Here is a 19,821-nt window from a genome sequence, read left to right as displayed (position 1 = left end):
CTAGTTGCTCTGACCAACTGAGTTTCGATTTCTTACGCGAAAGAAGTCTGTTATACTACGAAGCATGCTTTTCATTATCAAAACTGTTCGAAGTAATACGAACATGGGTTAAGAACAGAGACGGAACTGAATTACCACTCGATTGACCTTGAGGGCAAATCACCAAAAGGTAGCTATAAACGTAAGTTCAGCATGCATTTCTGTGGAGTTCTGTTCAGTATTCCTATCTGCCAATCACGCTTGTTCGTTGGAGTAATATTTTACAAACGTAACCTTTCGATAGAGCACAATGACAGACCAAAGAGAAGGAATTCTTGCCCTTGTGAACGTTGGATACCACAATGTGCAATAAAACTGTCGCGTCTCCTTGAAGTGATATTTTATCGAAAGTAACTGTTTTCCTTTATATATCCGAAGTTTTTGAGGGTTTCAAAATGAGGAAACGTTACTGTCAAACAAGGACGCATTTAGGGGTGGGTCCAGGGGGTCCGGACCCCCTCTGAAATCCCAACTTTTATGTGAATTTAGCCTAATTTTGGGGATTATTTTTTAAAATTTTATTATAATTTATCCTAATATTGAAGTCGGACCCCTCCCGAAATAAATTACTGCATACGTGCCTGCTGACAATTTTCAATATATTCGTTAAATAATAAAGCAAAATAATTAAATTAGGAGCAAAAAGCTTCAACGCGGGCTAACTTTTGTCCATTGCCAATATTGTTAGAAGGGATATTAATAGCAAAAACTGCTAGTCAATGCTGCACCTTGGAAGTTCACCCCGAACAGCAAGTCTATTATTGAGAACTACATATGAAACATTTTATCAAAACTTATCCAGCTTTTGTCTGGCATGTAATTATTATATACACCTAAATGCACTCTCCTAAAATGTGTATCTAAACATTGCTCTACGTATCTACGAAGCAATGAAAATATTTTATCGAAATATGTGAGCAGGAAACTCTAACAGCCAGCCATTTTATTTAAATTGTAGTAAACCTTGTAACCGTGCGTTAACGTGAAGACAAAGCTTGGTCCATTGATAAAGTGTTGGAAGAATGAAAACTCAATGTTCGTAGGTTCGAATCTATCCACTCACCACAACATTTTATTCTTATGTGTAACGATGAAATAAGAAAGAAAAAATGTATAACGGTTTAGACAAAACTTCAACCAAGTCTGAAGAGAACAATACTAAAATAGTAACACAATGACGTCAACCAAGAATTATTTCATGTAGCTTTTGGACGAAATTACAGCTGTCAACAATTGCAGAAGTAAAAACAGGCTGATAGGTGTAATGCAGTCTAGACTTCTGAATGCATTTACTTCCTGAAAACTTCCGTCTCGTCATTGGTATGCCGTTAGTCATTGTAAAACCTTTCAATTGGAAGTGAAATGACACAAACTAAAACAGTTTTAAATCAATAAATGTCTATGTGTAAAAGTAGGTGTCTCTTATCCGTAGTTCTGAGTTCCTTTTACTTTGATCATGTGGTTCGGATTCCACGTTAATCAGTAGGTCCAGGTCTCATATAGCCTCGCTGCTCTCATATAGCCTGCCTCGCTCATATAGGGACGCTAAACTAAAATGAACTCAACTCCTTTTACTTTGAAGTGACAAATGAGAGAAGAAAGTATGGTGTTCGAAAAAAAATCAAATTTGAGATTTCAACGAATTTACACGTATTATAGCCCCTAACACCGAAAAAGTTATTTTTCGATACATGTCCATCTGGGATTCGTCCGTCCGTTCCCTACACTTTTCTGTGCACTCGTCTAGAGGCCATACCGTTCAACTTATCTGCACCAAATTTTAATTTAAGATTTTCATAGCATTACCTATAGTTTCTTTCATTTCCCTCCTACTCCCGAAACAAGGATAGTTTCCTGTACGATGAAAATAGAAAAAAAGATATTTTCTCATAACTGGCTCTAACGATCTTGTTTTCTTTGTTTTTTTATAAATCAAGATTTAATTAGCAACCCTATTTTGTGGTATAAGGCATTTATCTGAGAAAAATCTACAAGGGGTAGTTTATACTTAGGGGTGAGTTTTTTCTAAGTGATTTTCTCAAAATGGACTCAAGTGTTTTCGATCATATTTCATAAATAAATATTTCATTAATAACTTAACAATATGACATAACTCGTTTGTCCTAAAAAAATGCGAGGGGTAGTTTATTCTTGGTGGAGTGTGTTGTCTGGGCGATTCTCTCAAAAACGACTGAAAAGAGTTTATTCATATTTCAAAAATACATATTTCGTTAATAACCTAACAATATGGCAAAACTCGTTTGTCCTGAAAAAAATATGCGAGGGGTAGTTTACTCTTGGGGGTGTTTTTCCTCCACGGTTTTCTCAAATATGAGTGAAACAATTTTGTTCGTACTCAGAAATAAATATTTCATTAAAAACCTAATAATATTGAATAACTCGCTTACCCTGAAAGAATCCTCAAGAGATAGTTTATTTGGGGAGTAATTTTTCCCTCAAGATATTGTCAAAAATTACTCGGACAATTTTATTGATAATTCATAAATATTTCATTAATAACCCTATATTTTAGTATAAGTCATTTCTATGAAAAACAATTACGACGGATAGTTTATTTTGGGGGTCAAGGTTTTTCCCGACAATTTTCTGGAACGACAGGCGATTTTGTTCAAATTTCGCAAATAAATATTTCATTAACAACCAAAAGTATATCTTAACTCATTGTTCGAACAATTCACAAGAGGTAGGTTGCTCCTGACGTGTTCTTTTTGAACGACTTTCTCAAAAATGACTAATTTGATTTTTTTCATATTTCATAAACAATTATTGCATTAATTGTTCTGTTATATGTCTAATGAAAATATGCTCAAAGTGCGACTTAGTTTTGTAGTGTGGATTTTCTTCAATCGAAGTTTTTATTCGATAATCTGACATTCGATGTATTTGAATAATACGATAATTTTATTCGTATTATCCAAATACACACTTCAGTAACAACTGCGGCCTAACAGAGTTAAGAAATTGAATTGAAAAAGTTTAGTGCGGTGGCCCTGTAATTGAATATTTTTTTGGTAAACTTCCTAGCTTTTTGTGGTAAACTCAGGCTTTTCTTTTTCGAGCGACAAAAGAGAGAAGAAAATATGGTGATTGTGAAAATAGTATATCAAATTCAGATTTCAACAGATTTACATACTTCATAGCGTCTACATACCGAAAATGTGATTTTTCGATACCCGTCCTTCCGGTCCGTCCGTTCGGTACACTTTTCTGTGCACTCGCCTAGAGGCCATACCGTTCAACGTATCTACACAAAATTTTAAACTTAGGGTTTACACAGTATTTCTAAACGAGATTTTCCAATTTTTTTCCTACCGCCTAAAATAAGTGTGATTTACTAACAGCCGAAAATCGAAAAAAGCTATTTTCTCCAAAATGGTTTTAATAATTTTGTTTATTTTTCATTAATCAATATTTAATTAACAAGCCTATATTGCAGTACCGGTATCAGATATTTCTCTTAGAAAAATTTACGAGGGGTAGTTTATTCTTGGAGGTGACTTTTCCTCGACGATTTTCTCAAAAAAGACACTGGCAAATTTTGTACACACTTCATAAATAAATATTTAACCTTGCAACATGGTATAAGTCAATTGACCTGAAAAGTATATGAGTAGTAGTTTATTCTTGGAGTTGAATTTATTTCCTTAATTTTAAGGCAGAGAGCTACTTTTGAGAGAATAGATCTTGAAAAATAATTTTAAAACTTAGACTTTTGTTTTCGAGACATTCCAGACAAGACGAGACATTTTAAAAGCTATCTCGTGTCCAAAACATTTGTCACGTCTTATTTTGGATGTCACAAAGCGCGTCTCGTCTCTTCCTCGAGACATGTCTTATCTCGTGCGCATTGGTTAACACTTGGAAAGGATTATCTTTATACTCAAAGAATTGTTTTTATAATGGTTGCATATTTATGATAATTGCCGTCAACATAAATTACAGTCCTTCCAGTTGAATTAATTGTTTATTATTATTATTATTGAAATTAAAATTAAATGGAATATCTAGTTGCACGATTATGCACCTACGCTAAGGAAGAATGATTATGAATGAAATGGTGAAATGAAGAAAGTTTGAGGAAAATGGAAAATACCAAGAAAGCCCATACCCATGCACACGGTATTTGTCCACCTCAAATTTCACTTGGCGCGAAGTGGAAACGAGCCGCGGACCCCATGCACCAAAGATGAATGCTCTATTATTATTATTATTATTATTATTATTATTATTATTATTATTATTATTATTATTAATAATAATAATAATAATAATAATAATAATAATAATAATAATTGAAGTGAGCTTAACGAGTTTCAACCGTCCGACTCAACCAATGTTTGGGTGCCTGTTCGTTCGTCTGCTCCATGACAAACTCTCATAAAAGACATTTCATTTTAATGAATCTATGTAGTAAGTGCCTTCTTTTAGCTTTGAGAAGTAACTATTGCTTGAAATTTGAATCTGCAAAATATAAGAGGTAAAATTAACCAAATGGTGCAAGTTTCCACTCATGTATACAAAACAATTTTGCAATATCAACTACGAGAATCTTGTCCCATAAAGAAGCCGAAACCCCTACACCGAAGAGCCCTCCGAAATTTGATCATTGTCCACAAGGACTGAAATTGTCATTTGAAGCCAAGACTTTAATATGAAGCCAATAATTTCTTTAAAATAGACGAAAAATTCGAAAGTTATAAGCATTTTCATATTTTTGCCTTTTCCCATAAGGGAGCCGTAGCCCCCTATACTGAAGATTCCCCCCAGGATTTGATCATTGTCCACTCGGACTGAAATTGTCATTTGGAACCAACACTTTAATACGAAGCCCAACATTTCTTTAAAATAGACGAAAAATTCGAAAGTTATAAACATTTTAATATTTTTGTCTTTTCTCATAAGGAGGCCGTATTAGCCTACACTGAAGAGCCCCACGAGATTTGATCATTGACCACTTGGACTGAAATTCTTATTTGAAACCAAAACTTTAATATGAAGCCAAAAATTAAACTTTTACATCAATTTAAACTGACTGGGTTCCGCTTCACCCAACTATTATGTTTAGTTTAGTTAAGTGGTAATTTGTGACAGCTTTACATCATCAAAAGAATCTTTCACTCCCCTCCCCCCAGAACTTTGTGCTGGATCCGCCACTGGAATCAATAGACACTTTTCCTATTCTTTTTGCCACCCTTGTAGGGGCTCCCTCGTACAAATAAAGAAGCGGTAATATTACAATCAAGAGGCGCTATATATTAGGTATTTCTTTAGTTACCTACCCCTAACCGCACAGGGCCATCTTTGGTAGAATAAAAAGTGCTACGTGATATTCAATCATACAAGGGGAGATGATGCTGTAAATATATTTCTTATTAATTTTGTCTGCCCTGCTTATCAGAAATTACTTTCTGTTGGAAGGACACTAAAACGAGAGGGGCAAAATAAAACTCGTACCCCCTTCTACATGGTTGCTCAAATAATTACTAAAGAAAGTATTTTAAACTAAGATATCTAAGATTTAAACTAAGAAATTAAGATATCTTTACATTATGTAAGGATGGCATATTCAGGAATATTATTATTATTATTATTATTATTATTATATGAATGTTTTAGAAGCACCGAAATTTTGTGAGACGAACAGAGGAATGTAGAGGTTTAAAATGGGTGGTCATAGGGAGGAAAAACCAGGATTTTTTTTCTGTCTGACTCTCTAACGTAAAGATTATGTGCTGAAGGTAGGAAGTATCATCATTCTACAATAGGTTGCTTTTACGTAGAATATCAATTACTTGAGTTTTCCTCCTTCGAGCTACTTATCTCATATGGTGAATTCAAAACAATTTCAATTTAATACAAATACATTGTAAAACTTTTCCGTAATTAAACATCTAGGGAAAATTAAACGTTTAATAGGAAAATCTGTTATCAAAATATCAAAACAAGTAGATAGAAGACTATCTAGTGAGAAATATTGTGAAACTTTATAAAATTCTCCAAATTAGAATTAACATTTACTGGGAAACATTCGTTATGCGCCAGCGAGCATAACGTATAGTGAGCAGTGAGCACAGGGGAAATAATTACGAAACTGTTTGCAAACAAAATTAGGGACGCTAATGCAAGTGAGACAACGACTTTTTTTTTTTTTTTTGTATCGTCATGAGTTTTACACATATGTTACAATTTGATTCTTTCCCACATAAAAAAATAAAAATAAATAACCATACTAATAAAAATGACAACGGCACTTCGAGGAAGATTCGAACCCACTACTTTCGGCATACAGAGTCGTTGCTTTAACTAACATTTTTCTTTCTTTTTTTTTAAAAAAAAAACTTCCTGACTATTTTTTTCCATTTTAACCACTTCTCAGGACTACTAGACATGACAGGGACATGAACACAGAAACATCGAGGACAGTTAAAATTCCAGCCTTGCTCTTCAGAGGGACTCGAACCCCCAATGGACTTCACCTTACGATCATCAGCCTAACGCCTCAGACCGTTGGGCTACACCCACCGGCTACTGAGCTATTTTCTAACGTGAACTGAGCCTGTACGGTAAAGACGAATTTTCATTACGGTCGCGCTACCAATTCGTTCTTTTCCATAGATAATTTCCACTTTTTGCTCTATCTATACGTTAATACTTGGCATATATTCATATATTGGAGTTTGCAGATAATGCACGTAATAAGACATATTAGAAATATTTCGTTAAAAGTTTCGTCTGTAGATTTAATCCACATTCCTCTCAATAACATAGATGTCGCTGGTTCGTGTTGAACTGCAAAATTCCCTCGCGTTCTTCAAAATTTCCCACTTTAGCAGAGTTGGTAATTCTCGAGATTTCTGTCGATTTAATGTTTTTTGCTTCTAATTTATTTATTTTAAGCTAATATCTAAATCAAATATTAAAAACGGGTTTATTATTAACCTGTCCTGCTGGGGAAACCTTCCGAAATTTCGAACATATAAAGAAAACAGAGATATTTCCAAAAAACTTCAAAATAAAGAGACGCGTCATTTATTTTGCTCATAGTAGTACTTTGAATATACTAACTTAAGTTTAGAATATCAGAAGTAACGAACATAAAAGTATATCTATGTTTCAGTACAGTCAGTAATTGTATCTCATTACATATTTAATTTTCTCACAGAATAAAAGCAGTGTTCAGCAGAAAACTGTTCGCTGCTGAAATATGAACCTTTTGATGTCCATATTTGTTCCGCCATTCGAACTCATTTGAAAAATTTATTCTATAAAATAGTTTCCGAATACTTTGTACTCCTTTTGTACATACAGTAGGACGTCGATAATCCGAACGTCAAAAATCCGAACACGGTCCCTAGAAGCTGTTTACATTTTGTCTTAGCGCTAGCGAGAAACAAACAATAGGGTTATCCGTCGGCGTTGTGTGAAGTCAGTGTTTTTACAAAAGCTTATCCATATGCAATATTGTTTGTGATACATATTTTCATTTTTCCTTAGGCTTATACAAGTTTAAGTTTTAAGTGAGTTACAAGAACAGTGTAATTTAGTGTACGAGCAGGTTCTTCCGAAACATTAAATGTAAGTAGCCTTACGTATGGTATTGAAATTACTGTATGTACTGTACAGTCACTGTATCGATAAAAGAGCATACCGTACAGTATATTGAAGCCTAAATAGCATTTTCTTGGTCATTTTCGAAAATCCGAACAATTCGAAAATACGAACTACCTGTGGTCCAAATTAGTTCGGAATTTCGACTTCCTACTGTAGTTGTACAATATGGTTTAGGGAAAATTTTATCCTTATGTCTAGTTTGGTAATTACGTGTTGCTAATGCGTATTAACCACCTCATGAATGTTTTGGCATGCAAATGATGATAATTTCGTTAAAAGTGTGACCTAGCAGTGTTTAAAGAGAAGGAATATGAGGGGATATAGAATATTCTTACCCCCTTTTAATGGTACAACATAATAAAGCATGATTTAAACTAATAAAGATATGTTCTTTTGTAGCTTGAACTGCAGCTAATCCTTTCCTCAAAATACTCATTTCGAATACGAGTTACAATACATCTAATTTTAGCTTTTACTACAAAGAATATAAAGACAACAATATCTATCAAAAATCATTGGCTGTCGGAAAAGCAGTTAGATATTTACATTAACATCTCTGTAAGTTGAAAACTTGCCTATAAGCCTCCTAAAAGTTTGCTGAAAGCTACCAATGGTTTCGTTGAACCACTGTCAGTGACAGAACTCTCCAGAGGCTACGTAAACTTAGTTAACTTTGCGATACGTAGACCCACTTTAATTATCTGGCTGAATATACGAGTCTAGTGCCTAACTAATTAGGGTAAAACATATAGGATCGTGTATCAAATTGGATTTGTATTATTGTATCGCATAGTTTTTAGAACTGGCGCCTAGATCAGAAGGAAACTTTTCTAGCACCTTCGATGTAGCCTATACGAAATAGTTTGGTGACAAGCCTTGCTACTCGACTAGATTTACTATCTGTCTCCAAGACATTACTCTTCGTTGATTAAAAACCTAACACCACCAGTCTCCCCACATTCTGATACCCTATAATAGGGTAGGTGCTTCGCCTCGAATATTTCATCTCCTATTCTTCTTTCTCCGCGTAATCTGATTGTGTCCCAATTGATCTTTCGTAGCTCTCTTTCTTCTGATGACAAATTTTGCATTATACGTAGAAATGGTCAGTTTTAAATATAATGTAGTCTGTAAGTATTCTTAACACCCTTTGTCTCCATATGATCCCGAATGTTGCCTTGCCCAATCGCAATTTGACTTCCGGAAAGTGAGGATCTTGGCTTACCCTATCATGATTGGTGAAAGAGCTTTCTAGCTTGTCATAAACTCATTTATTCATCATTTTGGTAATATGCAGCTCAAGCAGTTTAATTCTCTTTTTAATTTAAAAGGACTAGCATATACTAGCAGACGACGTTTCTATGTGTGAGTGTGTGTGTGTTCTCACTCAACGGATGCATGTGGGTGGAGTGACCTTGATCAGCACTCCTTCAGCCAATCACAGCTCTGTCCGCTCTTACGTCACTTAACGCGTGAAACCCACGCGAACAGCGAGAGCTGAAGAGATTTAGCGGGAGACAAACTACTTGGCGCCCAAGAGAAGATTATGTAACAGCTTCTTCTACCCTGCTGCAACAAGACACTGTTTAATTATGTTCTGCACTTAACCGAATGATAATGAAGAAGTGATCAAATGTGAATTAGGTCATAACACAATGAGAGTAAAAATTTTGTTAAACGATCAACCCAAAATTTGTCTGTTAGATAGTGGATCAGAACTATGCCTATTACGGTATAATATTTTTTGAGAAGTAACAAAGTGTGTAGCAAACGTGCATTTGCAAAAAGGAGAGCATATCATTTTGTGCGATTTTCTTGGAAGAAAGAAAAAGAACGTGAAGGGAAAGGTTATTTTACCGGTACGAATTGAAAATGTGGAAGTGCCAGTTGAGTTTCTTGTGTTACCAGAACTGCACGAAGACGTAATACTCGGTGCAAACTTTCTCGAGAAATTAAACAGTGTCATCGATTTTAAGCGAAGTAACTTGCGTGTTGAATTTCAAGGAATTAGTGGTGAAGTGCCTTTAATACAGAGAAATAGTGAAAATGTCATTGTAGCTAATGTAAGTGAAATTAAGTGTAAGGTAGCCCCTATTGTTGTGTTGTCCGAGATAAGGGACCTTAATGATTTTTATGCGAGAACGGTGAATGTGTTCCGCAGTGGGTGCGCCGAACCTTTAGAGAAAATTGAAGCTAGTGACTTAGTGGAGGACTTCCCACCGGATCTATATTTCACAGTAGATGAAATAAGGGATGCAGTTACACGTGCTACACTGTTTAGTGAAAACGAGAAAGAAGAATTATTTCAGTTGTTAATGAAACATAGGAAAGTGTTCGCCCGTTTTCCTGGCCTGTGTAATAAACTTCAGTACCGATTAGAAGTGGATACAAATGAACCCATTGTTGCTCGTCCTTACGATATCCCGCACAAATATAAGGAAGGAGTGCGTGAAGAGATCCGAAAATTGTTAAAGTGGGGTGTCATTAGACCTAGTTCATCATGTCATCTATTACCGTTGCACGTAGTATTGAAAAAGAGTGGAGCGTTGAGAATAGTAACAGATTGTAGAGCATTGAATGTGCACATTAAGAATCCAGCTCTGCGTGTAGAAAAGTTGTCCGACCTCTTTGCTAAATTTAGTGGAAAACGTGTGCTAGGTACTCTTGATTTTACTAGTTCGTATCAACAATGTGGAATTACAGAAGATTCTATGCCATACTTAGCCTTCTTGTTTGAAGGAACGTTATATGAGTACACACGCATGGTGTTCGGTGTGAAAAATGGATCGTCTGTACTGCAATTGTGCTTGAATAAAGTGTTCCCTTTACCGCTACAAGAGAAATTAATCAGGTATATGGACGATGTAGCTCTTGGTTGTACAAGCGTACCAGAATTCTTACAGCAGTTAGATGAAGTGCTTAGTTTGTTAAGTGATGCGAACATGACGCTAAATTTATCGAAGTGCATTTTTGGTGTAAGTGAAATTAATTATTTAGGCTATTACGTATCTTCAGAAGGCATACGAAAGGATCCGAAATCAGCTGAAGCAATCGAGAAGTTACCAGTGCCTAAAAATTTAAAAATGTTACGCTCATTTCTTGGTGCTGTTCAGTGGCATTCGCGAACAATCAAAGGTCATGCTGTTATCGCTAAACCCCTTTATGAACTTTTAGGGAAGAAAAAGAAATGGAAGTGGGAAGAAGAACACCAAAAGGCATTTAAATCATTAAAGGCTGAATTAGTGAAAGATGTGAAGTTACACCATCCACAGTTCGATAAGCCGTTTTATCTCGAAAGTGATGCGAGCAAACTCGGGTTGGCTTGTGTGTGTTATCAAATTATTGACGGTGAGAAGTGTGTATTAGAATATGCAAGCCGTACTCTTAATAAACACGAACAGAACTATGCCATAATTGAGCTTGAGTGTCTTGCATTTGTGTGGTGTATTCGTAAGTGGCATGTTTGGCTCAAAGGAGCGAAAATATACATACGAACAGATCATAAAAGCTTAGTGCAGTTAAAACGTATGCGTAATTGGAATGCAAGACTGATGAGGTGGTCTCTTGAACTTCAATCTTACGATTATGAAATAGAATTCATCAAAGGCAAGACTAACACACTAAGTGATTGTTTATCTCGTATGTTACCAACACAGGAAGATCTAATGGTGAATGTGAATCCTATACAGGCTGTTCAATCAGAAGTGTTCGATTTAGATCCGTCTACAATTGCGAAATTACAATGGGAATGTGACGAGTACCGTCCTATTATTAGTTACTTACAAGGTAATATAAGTGAAAGTGAAGGCAGTGCAAATAAGAATTCTTTTCGTAGTAGTGCTCGAAATTGGAAACAAAATTACACTTTGGAAAATGGTATTTTGATGGTGAGAGATTTTCACTTCCCAGACAGATTAAAATTGTGTGTACCTCCATGTTTAGTGAAAAATATTTTAATTGGCTACCATGATCATTACGGTCACTTTGGATTTATGAAAGTGTTTAATATCATTTCCCGTATGTTTTATTGGAAAACCATGCGTAGTGACATTAAATCGTACATTCTTGATTGTGAGGTCTGCATGAGGACGAAGGTAGACCATCACCCAGTGAAATGTTTAATGCAATCAGTGCCATCGAAAAACATACGTTATTTAGTCTCAGCAGATTTAGTTGGTCCTCTACCTCGAGGTAAACATGGTGAAACTTACCTATTAACAGTGTGTGATGTATACTCACGTTATTTAGTAGCATATCCACTTCGTCGTGCAACAAGTGCAAGTGTAGCAAAATGTCTTACTGAGTCATACATGCTTCATCTTGGTATTTTCATGAACATCTTAGTAGATAATGGACCACAGTTTATTGGCAAGGAATTCGTACAAGCTATGGAAGCATATAACATCAAAATACATTATACTACGCCTTATCACGCACAAGGAAATGTCATCGAAAGATTCCATGCTGATTTAGAGAGAATTTTGCGTGTGTTGTGCCGCGATTCACATTCCTCATGGCTAGAATATATTGTGCAAGCTTGTTTGTTGTTGAACTATACTATTAGTGCCAGTTTGGGAATAGCGCCTGCAGAATTACATCTTAACATCAAGGCAGAAGAATTTACATTGTCACATTTTGGAATTGTGAAAAACAACGAAACAATTGATGAGCAGGAAAATTAATAATGGCTGACTTACGGCGAAAGAAAATCATTCAGCAACGTAACGAAAAGTTGAACGTTCATCAGAGAGCTCGAAGAACTTTGTGTGAAGGTGACTTAGTTTTCTTACGTCAGTATAATATTAGTAGCTTGGTAGACAAACGTATAGCCAAACTGTGTGAAGTGTACCGTGGACCTTACTTACTGTGGAAACAAGTTGGTGAAAATGTGTTTGAAGTATTGGATCCGCAAAGTGGTAAATATATCGGATTTCAGAATGTTTCTAGAATGAAGCTGTGGAGACCAACACCAGCTACTAGGAAAAAGTGGCTAGAAATTCTGAAGAAGCATGTGGATGAAGAACAGTTCAGTGATATTTTAGAGAGAGCCGAAAAAGAAGCTAACGGAGATTACATGAACGAAGAAGAAGAGGAAAGTAAAGAAGATCAATTGTGTAGTATCAATAATGAAGATCGAGAAGTGAGAGTACATTCTAGTTTCGTTGACGAAAATGTTTTGTGGTATGTACGACATGGTTATTTAGATGAACGAAAGTTATTGAATTTATTAGAGAAATATTACCATTAGTACTTCGAAGAAGTCAGTTTGAATTTAGAGGTATGTTAGGAGATATTAGAGTAATATACACGTTTATTACAGTATTCCTTTTGTTGTTATTGGAACAACATTGAAGTTTTACCTTAAGACCTACGACCACATTTCGCCATGAATTTCATGTGCATCGTTTTCTTTTTGTCTTCTATAAAACTCTATGGGGTTTCCTTAGTATAACTTGTTTGTAACCACATCTCTGTGTGTCTTCGTGGTCGTATTTATAGTGGGTAGGTTTATATGGTTTTTGTGGGTTGGCTCTTCTTCATTTAGTCGTCAGACCATCCCTAAGATGGATACAGGTTGGCATCTGTAGACATCTGACATTGCCTCAATATAATTCTCCATCATTCGAGCTTATATTGGTTTATTTCACTCTTCATTATAGTATTCATGTAATAGTCATCATTAAGGTTATATCTATAGGCTTATTATATTATCTATATATATATATATATATATATATATATATATTATTCAGCATCATGTCCTATATAGGTATATTTCAGTATTAATTTATCATGTACCATGTACTCATTTGATGAAGTTGCACGAAGGCGTTGAGGATTGGGACGTGCTTGTCGTAGTTTGTACTCGTGAAGTGATTTAGAAGAAAAAAAAAGAATGAAAGAAGAAATACTTACATTTCTTTTGTTAACCCATCCCAAGTCAACTTCCTTTTAACCATAATTATGTTATTTTAACCTTATTATACTAATTACATGTAACACGTAAAAACATACACTTGATATCCATACACGAAGAATACAACACAAGGAAGAACACACGTAAATCCAAACAATAAGAAGAACACACATTCTATTCACGTCCACTTAACACGAATGCAGCAGTAGCAAGTGCAGCACATTTTAAGTCCAAAAAAAAAAATATATCGAAAGGAAGATGCAAATTATACGTTAATAAGTTTATACACAATAAGTTACAGTATTCCATGCATCTTCATATTGGCGCCGAATTTTGAAAAATAGTCCATTATTATAAAAAGGGACTATAGCCTGCAGAGACCTTCTAGAACTTCCACCGATGGACCTAGCCCTATCCAATGGAAGAGGATAGGAGCAGAAGATTTAATCGCCGAGTGTTCATTCAGTCGGAAGAGAATGAACGAAGAGGATGGCCTATGGACCGGACATTGTTCTGGAGCATGGTGTAGATTGTGAATAGTGGACAACTTGGACAGTGTGACGTGTGCAGATAGTAAAAGTATAAACAGTGTGTTATAAATGAACAGTAAAGTGTTGTTATTTGAACTGGAAAATATATCTATATTTATTTCAGTATTCATTTTTCTTTTTATGTTCAATTAATTGCAAAGATGAAAGTGTTTCTAAAAGTTGAAATTAATTCATTGCTTGAAGTGTTTTCTCATTTTATTCACATTATTTGCAATATTTTAGTGTATGTGTTATATATCCAATTTCTTTAAGTATTGAGTGAATTTACATTTGAACTAATAGGTTACAATGAATACATATCCATACATTTATTCATATTTATGGACTGAATAGACATTTTATTTTAGTGAGTGCAGTGTTAACCAAGCATTAATGTGAACTATAACCCAAGTGAAGAATGCTTCAAAAACTTAGTGTGTCCTCGTCATACGCAGACACAAACTATCAATGTTGCCAGGGTTCTTAGGGTAAACGTATCTCATCAGAACTTTACCTATCAACTGTTCGGGTGCCATTTGTCATAAACTCATTTATTCATCATTTTGGTAATATGCAGCTCAAGCAGTTTAATTCTCTTTTTAATTTAAAAGGACTAGCATATACTAGCAGACGACGTTTCTATGTGTGAGTGTGTGTGTGTTCTCACTCAACGGATGCATGTGGGTGGAGTGACCTTGATCAGCACTCCTTCAGCCAATCACAGCTCTGTCCGCTCTTACGTCACTTAACGCGTGAAACCCACGCGAACAGCGAGAGCTGAAGAGATTTAGCGGGAGACAAACTACTTGGCGCCCAAGAGAAGATTATGTAACAGCTTCTTCTACCCTGCTGCAACAAGACACTGTTTAATTATGTTCTGCACTTAACCGAATCGAATTATTTCTCACAACATAAGAAACATCTATATGTCGTATTACCTTAATTGTTATATCCCACTTTAAAGCTATGTAAGTATCAATATAATTAAAATTTTCAAATCGATTGACGAGTATTTTCTGCGATTGTGCATGTCATCTCCTATGCCTCGTGGTTGTCTATTTGAGTACATGGTGCAAAATTTACTTTATTTATTATGTGTGTAATTCATTAATTTTCCGAAAATATGATGCTGAATCTTTTGTGTCTCTAAAAGTTGTACGTAGAATTTTTGCTTATGTGTAGTTGGCGTTGAAAGGAGTTTTCTTCGGATAACTTGTTTCATCGTCAACGCTCGAGCAAACGCCCTATTTACGACTATCAAATATAATGCTTGTTCTATCTGGATCACCATCCTATGGAGTAAACATTATAAGCTAGTTGAAGAAAAATCACCATGCCGGCCAAACTTGTTGGTGATCTCCCTGTCCGCTCTCCTATCATTAGTTAAACTTGTAAGTTTCACCACATAATGGAAAGTTCCAGTCTACAATACTAGGAGATAGATAAATTGGTGGTAGATCCGGCCGGTTCCAATCGTCTTCAGCTGTTTCTTAGCGTCTCCATTCTGTCAGATGTCAGACACTCTTTGCAGGCTCCCACAACACGCCAGTTAGGAAAAAGAGTAAGAAATTAAAGACAAAAAATTAAGATAATTTAATAATAAAGAAAATAATTACATCAGTATTATCATGGGAGACTTCAACGCCACAATAGAACAAAAGGAGACAAACTGATAATAAAAAAGAAATTTCTGCTATAGCGAACGAGACAAACGTAGAATCCTCTTTACTAGTAGGGTTCGCCGAGGTTGAAAAGATTTGTGTTATGAATTTCTGCTAAGAGAAATCTCACAGAAAATGGACATGACGACACCCAAGTGGAAGAACAGCGAAACGGACTACATCATGCCAAACAGAAAATGCATGGTTGAAGATTTAAATATTCTGAACAAGTTCAACATAGGAAGTAGAAATCGAATAGTTTGATGTAAACTTCACTTCTGAAAATCAGAGAGCCCGTAGAGCGACAGGACCGTATATGGGAAAGAATATTCTTCAAGAGCAGCGTGATGTATTTCAATTGGAACTGAAGAACTGTTTTGTGTTAAGTTGAGTTGATTTTGAGTTTAATGTCTCCTTCAGTAGCGAGGCTACATGAGACGGAACCTATTGATTAACATGGAATCCGAAACACATGACCTCCCGCCGGGTGAGAAACTTGTTTTATCGCATCCGAAGAGGAGATGGATATTGCAGAAGCTATTTGATGGATACAGCTAGGAAGGTAGAAAGTATTACGGGAAAGAGGAAGAGAATCTTCGAGGAAAATGACATGAAGAGAAATGAAAAATAATAGTGATAATGAGATTTAAATAGAATGAAAATGTATTACAGAAAATATAAGAAAGTCCAACAGCAATCTCGCAAGAAAAATAATTGAATACATATCAGAGAATATAAGAAAGTAAAAACTGAAATGAAATGAAATCTTTAAGTTTTACGTCCCATGCTTATGCCGACTAGGCTAAAGGAGAAGATGATGATGAGAAATAAGTCAAATAGTGAAATGAAGAAAGTGGTAGGAGACAGGAGAGCCCCGAGAAAACCCACGCACACGGTGTTTGTCCACCACAAAGGTCACTTGGCGCGAGCTGGGATCGAACGAAGGGCCCCATGCACAGAGGTGAACGCTCTACCACTGAGGCACCGCATCCTCAATATAAGAAAGCAAAATGAAGCCTAAGCAGTGAACTGAAGTAGATTAAAGCACTGAGAAAGGAAGATAATACCACCACTAGAAACCTTGTAGAACCGGAGGTCAAAGAAAGTGAAGACAAATAAACAGAGATATCCCACTGCTGCAAGAGGAAGTTGAATTCGATAGAAGGAGCATGAAAGAGGAAAGGTGCCACTAGGTGGTGTTATTAGACGAAAACTGACGAAGAGTCGGCAAAATCCTGACATATCTTGATTCAAAATGACTAGTGATTACATTTTCTAGAAGTGGACAAGTCCCATGACTATATAATGCATAAAAAAGGACATAAATTATACTGCAAGGATCCCCACATCACAACAGATGCACGTGCCAGCTCAACACGTGCTAATGATTACAAACATCATAGCAGACAGCAAGCCAACATGGAAGGCACCGAGGAACACCGAAAGCAGACGGACCTCACGGAAGGACCCGAGGAGGACAAATAAAAGGAGGACCACCGAGGGACCCAGCATCAGTCGACCAACTGATCGCCTAACCTTTACCTTCCTATGTCGCACTGGGCTAGGGATCCATCTTAAACTTATAATCCAAGCCTAACCTACAACCTGCCAAAGTGTTTTGGAAACTGCCATGAGTGGAAGGGTCACCCAGCAAAACATTTAGTATCCCTTCACTTGGTCATTGAGGAAGAGACATTGAATTAGAGACACTTGTATTTATTATATTATATTTTGTAATTAAAAACTTGGTGAAGGGGAAAAGACACCCGGTCTATCATTTGACTCTACCAAACATTACAATACTTACAGACATAAACCTATAAATCTTCTTCCTGAAATTTACATTTTTTTTAATTGTTGTTTATTATTTTTTTTGAAAAGTACTGGTCAGAGGTGTTAAGGGCTTCATATATCTGATCCGACATACGTATAAGTGAATTAAATAAAGAATATTATATTTAATATTGTAATGATGTCTTCATAAAATTATATTGTTGTTATCGTAAAATAACATAATTGTTTAACTCATTACAGGTGAGGAGGCCTTTTCAGCGATAACAGAAGAAGAGGTTTCAAGTATTTTGAGAGACACTTGTCATGATACGTTCATTCATGTTAGAGAAAAAGTTTTTCATTTATACCATAAGAATTAAAGATGTTTTTTGTGACTGAAAATGAAGATTCATTATTATATTAAATTCCTACTATCAATGTTCGAAAATCTCTTCTCAAACAGGGACTTCGTTCCGTTTATCTTCGTTTTTCGTAAAAACGATATTTCACTCATCAATGGTGCCCGCAGAAGAGTCAGTACTAGAAGCACGAGTTTTTCGCAATGCGCAATAAAATGAAATACGTCAGAATAAAATAATTTGCAGTTTCTTGACATTTTATGATATTCTGTGTGTATTTTCATTGGTTTCCGTTGCGCGACAAAACGCGAAATTGGCAGTTTTGCGCAAAATTTCTAACAATACGCGAAATAATGTGAAATTTTAAAAATACATTTTCATTGATTTAAAAACGCCAGTTTTCCTCTGATGGAACGGTAGAACTTGGCATGGACGGTGCATTTTGGATGATTCGGACACGGCTATAGAGAACGTGTTCAGCGTTAGCTATCACCATCGCAAACTTTCCCACTCCTAGTAAGTTACTGATTTTCCTTTAGTTTGATTTTAAAAATATAATTTTTCTATAAGTTAAATTTACAATGTCAAGTAAAATATTCAGTCAATTTTGTTATTAGATAATTAATGGTTTATTTCTGTAGTGATATATGAATAAAAGGAATACTTGTAAAAATGTCAGGGAATAACTTTTCCACCAAGAACTACAAAATGGAAAACTTTATTTGGAAAATGCGACAAAACGCGAAATATGAAAAACGAAACGCGAAATTTTCAAATTCTTAGTGCGAAAAACTCGTGCCCCTAGTCATTACTCAAAGTCTGTCATTCAGATTTTGGAGAAGGGGAAAGTCTAGAGAAGCTTATACTTTGTACAAGAATAACATGTTTCAATTAAGGCTATGTCCACTAAGAAGATATTAGACGAAAGTAGCAGTAAATTTTAATATGCAGGTATTGTTTCTAGGAAAGAGGCTTTAAGAGGATTTAAGGTTGCGCTTAGAACCCACCAGGAGAAAAAAAAAAAAAACTTTTTAAAATATTTTACTAATGTAAGTGATAGTAATAATATGTATACTTAAAAATTCATTTTTCTTATTTTTGTGATAAATAAAAAAAATATACATAATTTAGAAGGAAAATATGTATAGCCTCTGGAGATGTTCAATAACTCATAAAATAAATTTTAAAAATCTTGTGGGCAATGCTTTTATACAAATATAAATTATTTTTGACAAAGAAACTATTAATAAAACTTCGAGAGTAACAAGTAAGTTAATAATTTAAAATATAAAGATTAAAATACCACAAACTACCTTACAGATTCAGCTAACGTTGTTTTGTCTTTTTAAACTCAAAAATGTTTGGTGTAGCTACCTTCAAACAAACAAACAGATCAAAAATAGGTCAAAATGAGACCAGAAACATTTTGTAAGTAAAAGCACCGTTATTTATTTACCCATTTCTTTGGTTGCTAATAAACATAAACAGCATTTCTTTCAAGTAACAAAATTAATGAAACTGGCCTATAAGATCCACAAATGGCACATGATAACAGGGGATGGAAGTATTGGGAAGAAAACTACTGAATGAATAAGGACATTCTGCTGCTAAAGCATCCCCGTCAGCCGAAGCAATTCCTGCATTTCTTGTGTCAGCTATGCAGCAAATCAGTCAGGAACGCACTGGGCATGTTGGAGCAGGCGAAATTTATCCAAAGTTATCAGAAAACTTTTTTCTGGCGCGAGCACATCCAGGAATATGCAACTGTGTGGAGTCCATGAAGGACAAAGTGGATCCAGATCCTGTGCAAAGTCAGTCGAAGTATTCAAAGTTTCCTGCCCTAGAGACGTTCTTTACAAAGATTACTTAGGAATTTGCCCAGCTTCGGCTTATGGTTATTGCTACGTCTT

The 19,821-nt window shown here is 35.4% G+C and overlaps 1 protein-coding gene across 2 annotated transcripts in view; it reads left to right on the top strand.

The window, feature by feature from the left end:
* LOC145662558 (GDP-D-glucose phosphorylase 1) overlaps positions 1-17,958 on the top strand; it is a 59,696-nt gene extending 41,738 nt beyond the window's left edge. For both annotated transcript variants that reach the window (XM_081728238.1, XM_081728237.1), the window contains one exon: positions 17,814-17,958. In XM_081728238.1, coding sequence (XP_081584364.1) covers positions 17,814-17,932 — 119 coding nt within the window. In that variant the 3' untranslated portion in view covers positions 17,933-17,958. The remainder of the gene's footprint in view (positions 1-17,813) is intronic.
* The last annotated feature ends 1,863 nt before the right edge of the window (positions 17,959-19,821 follow it).

Source organism: Thermobia domestica, chromosome 10 (genome assembly GCF_964235325.1).
Source record: "Thermobia domestica chromosome 10, izTheDome1.hap1.1, whole genome shotgun sequence".
Taxonomy (NCBI): Eukaryota; Metazoa; Arthropoda; class Insecta; order Zygentoma; family Lepismatidae; genus Thermobia; species Thermobia domestica.
This window is presented reverse-complemented; position numbering and strand designations above follow the sequence as displayed.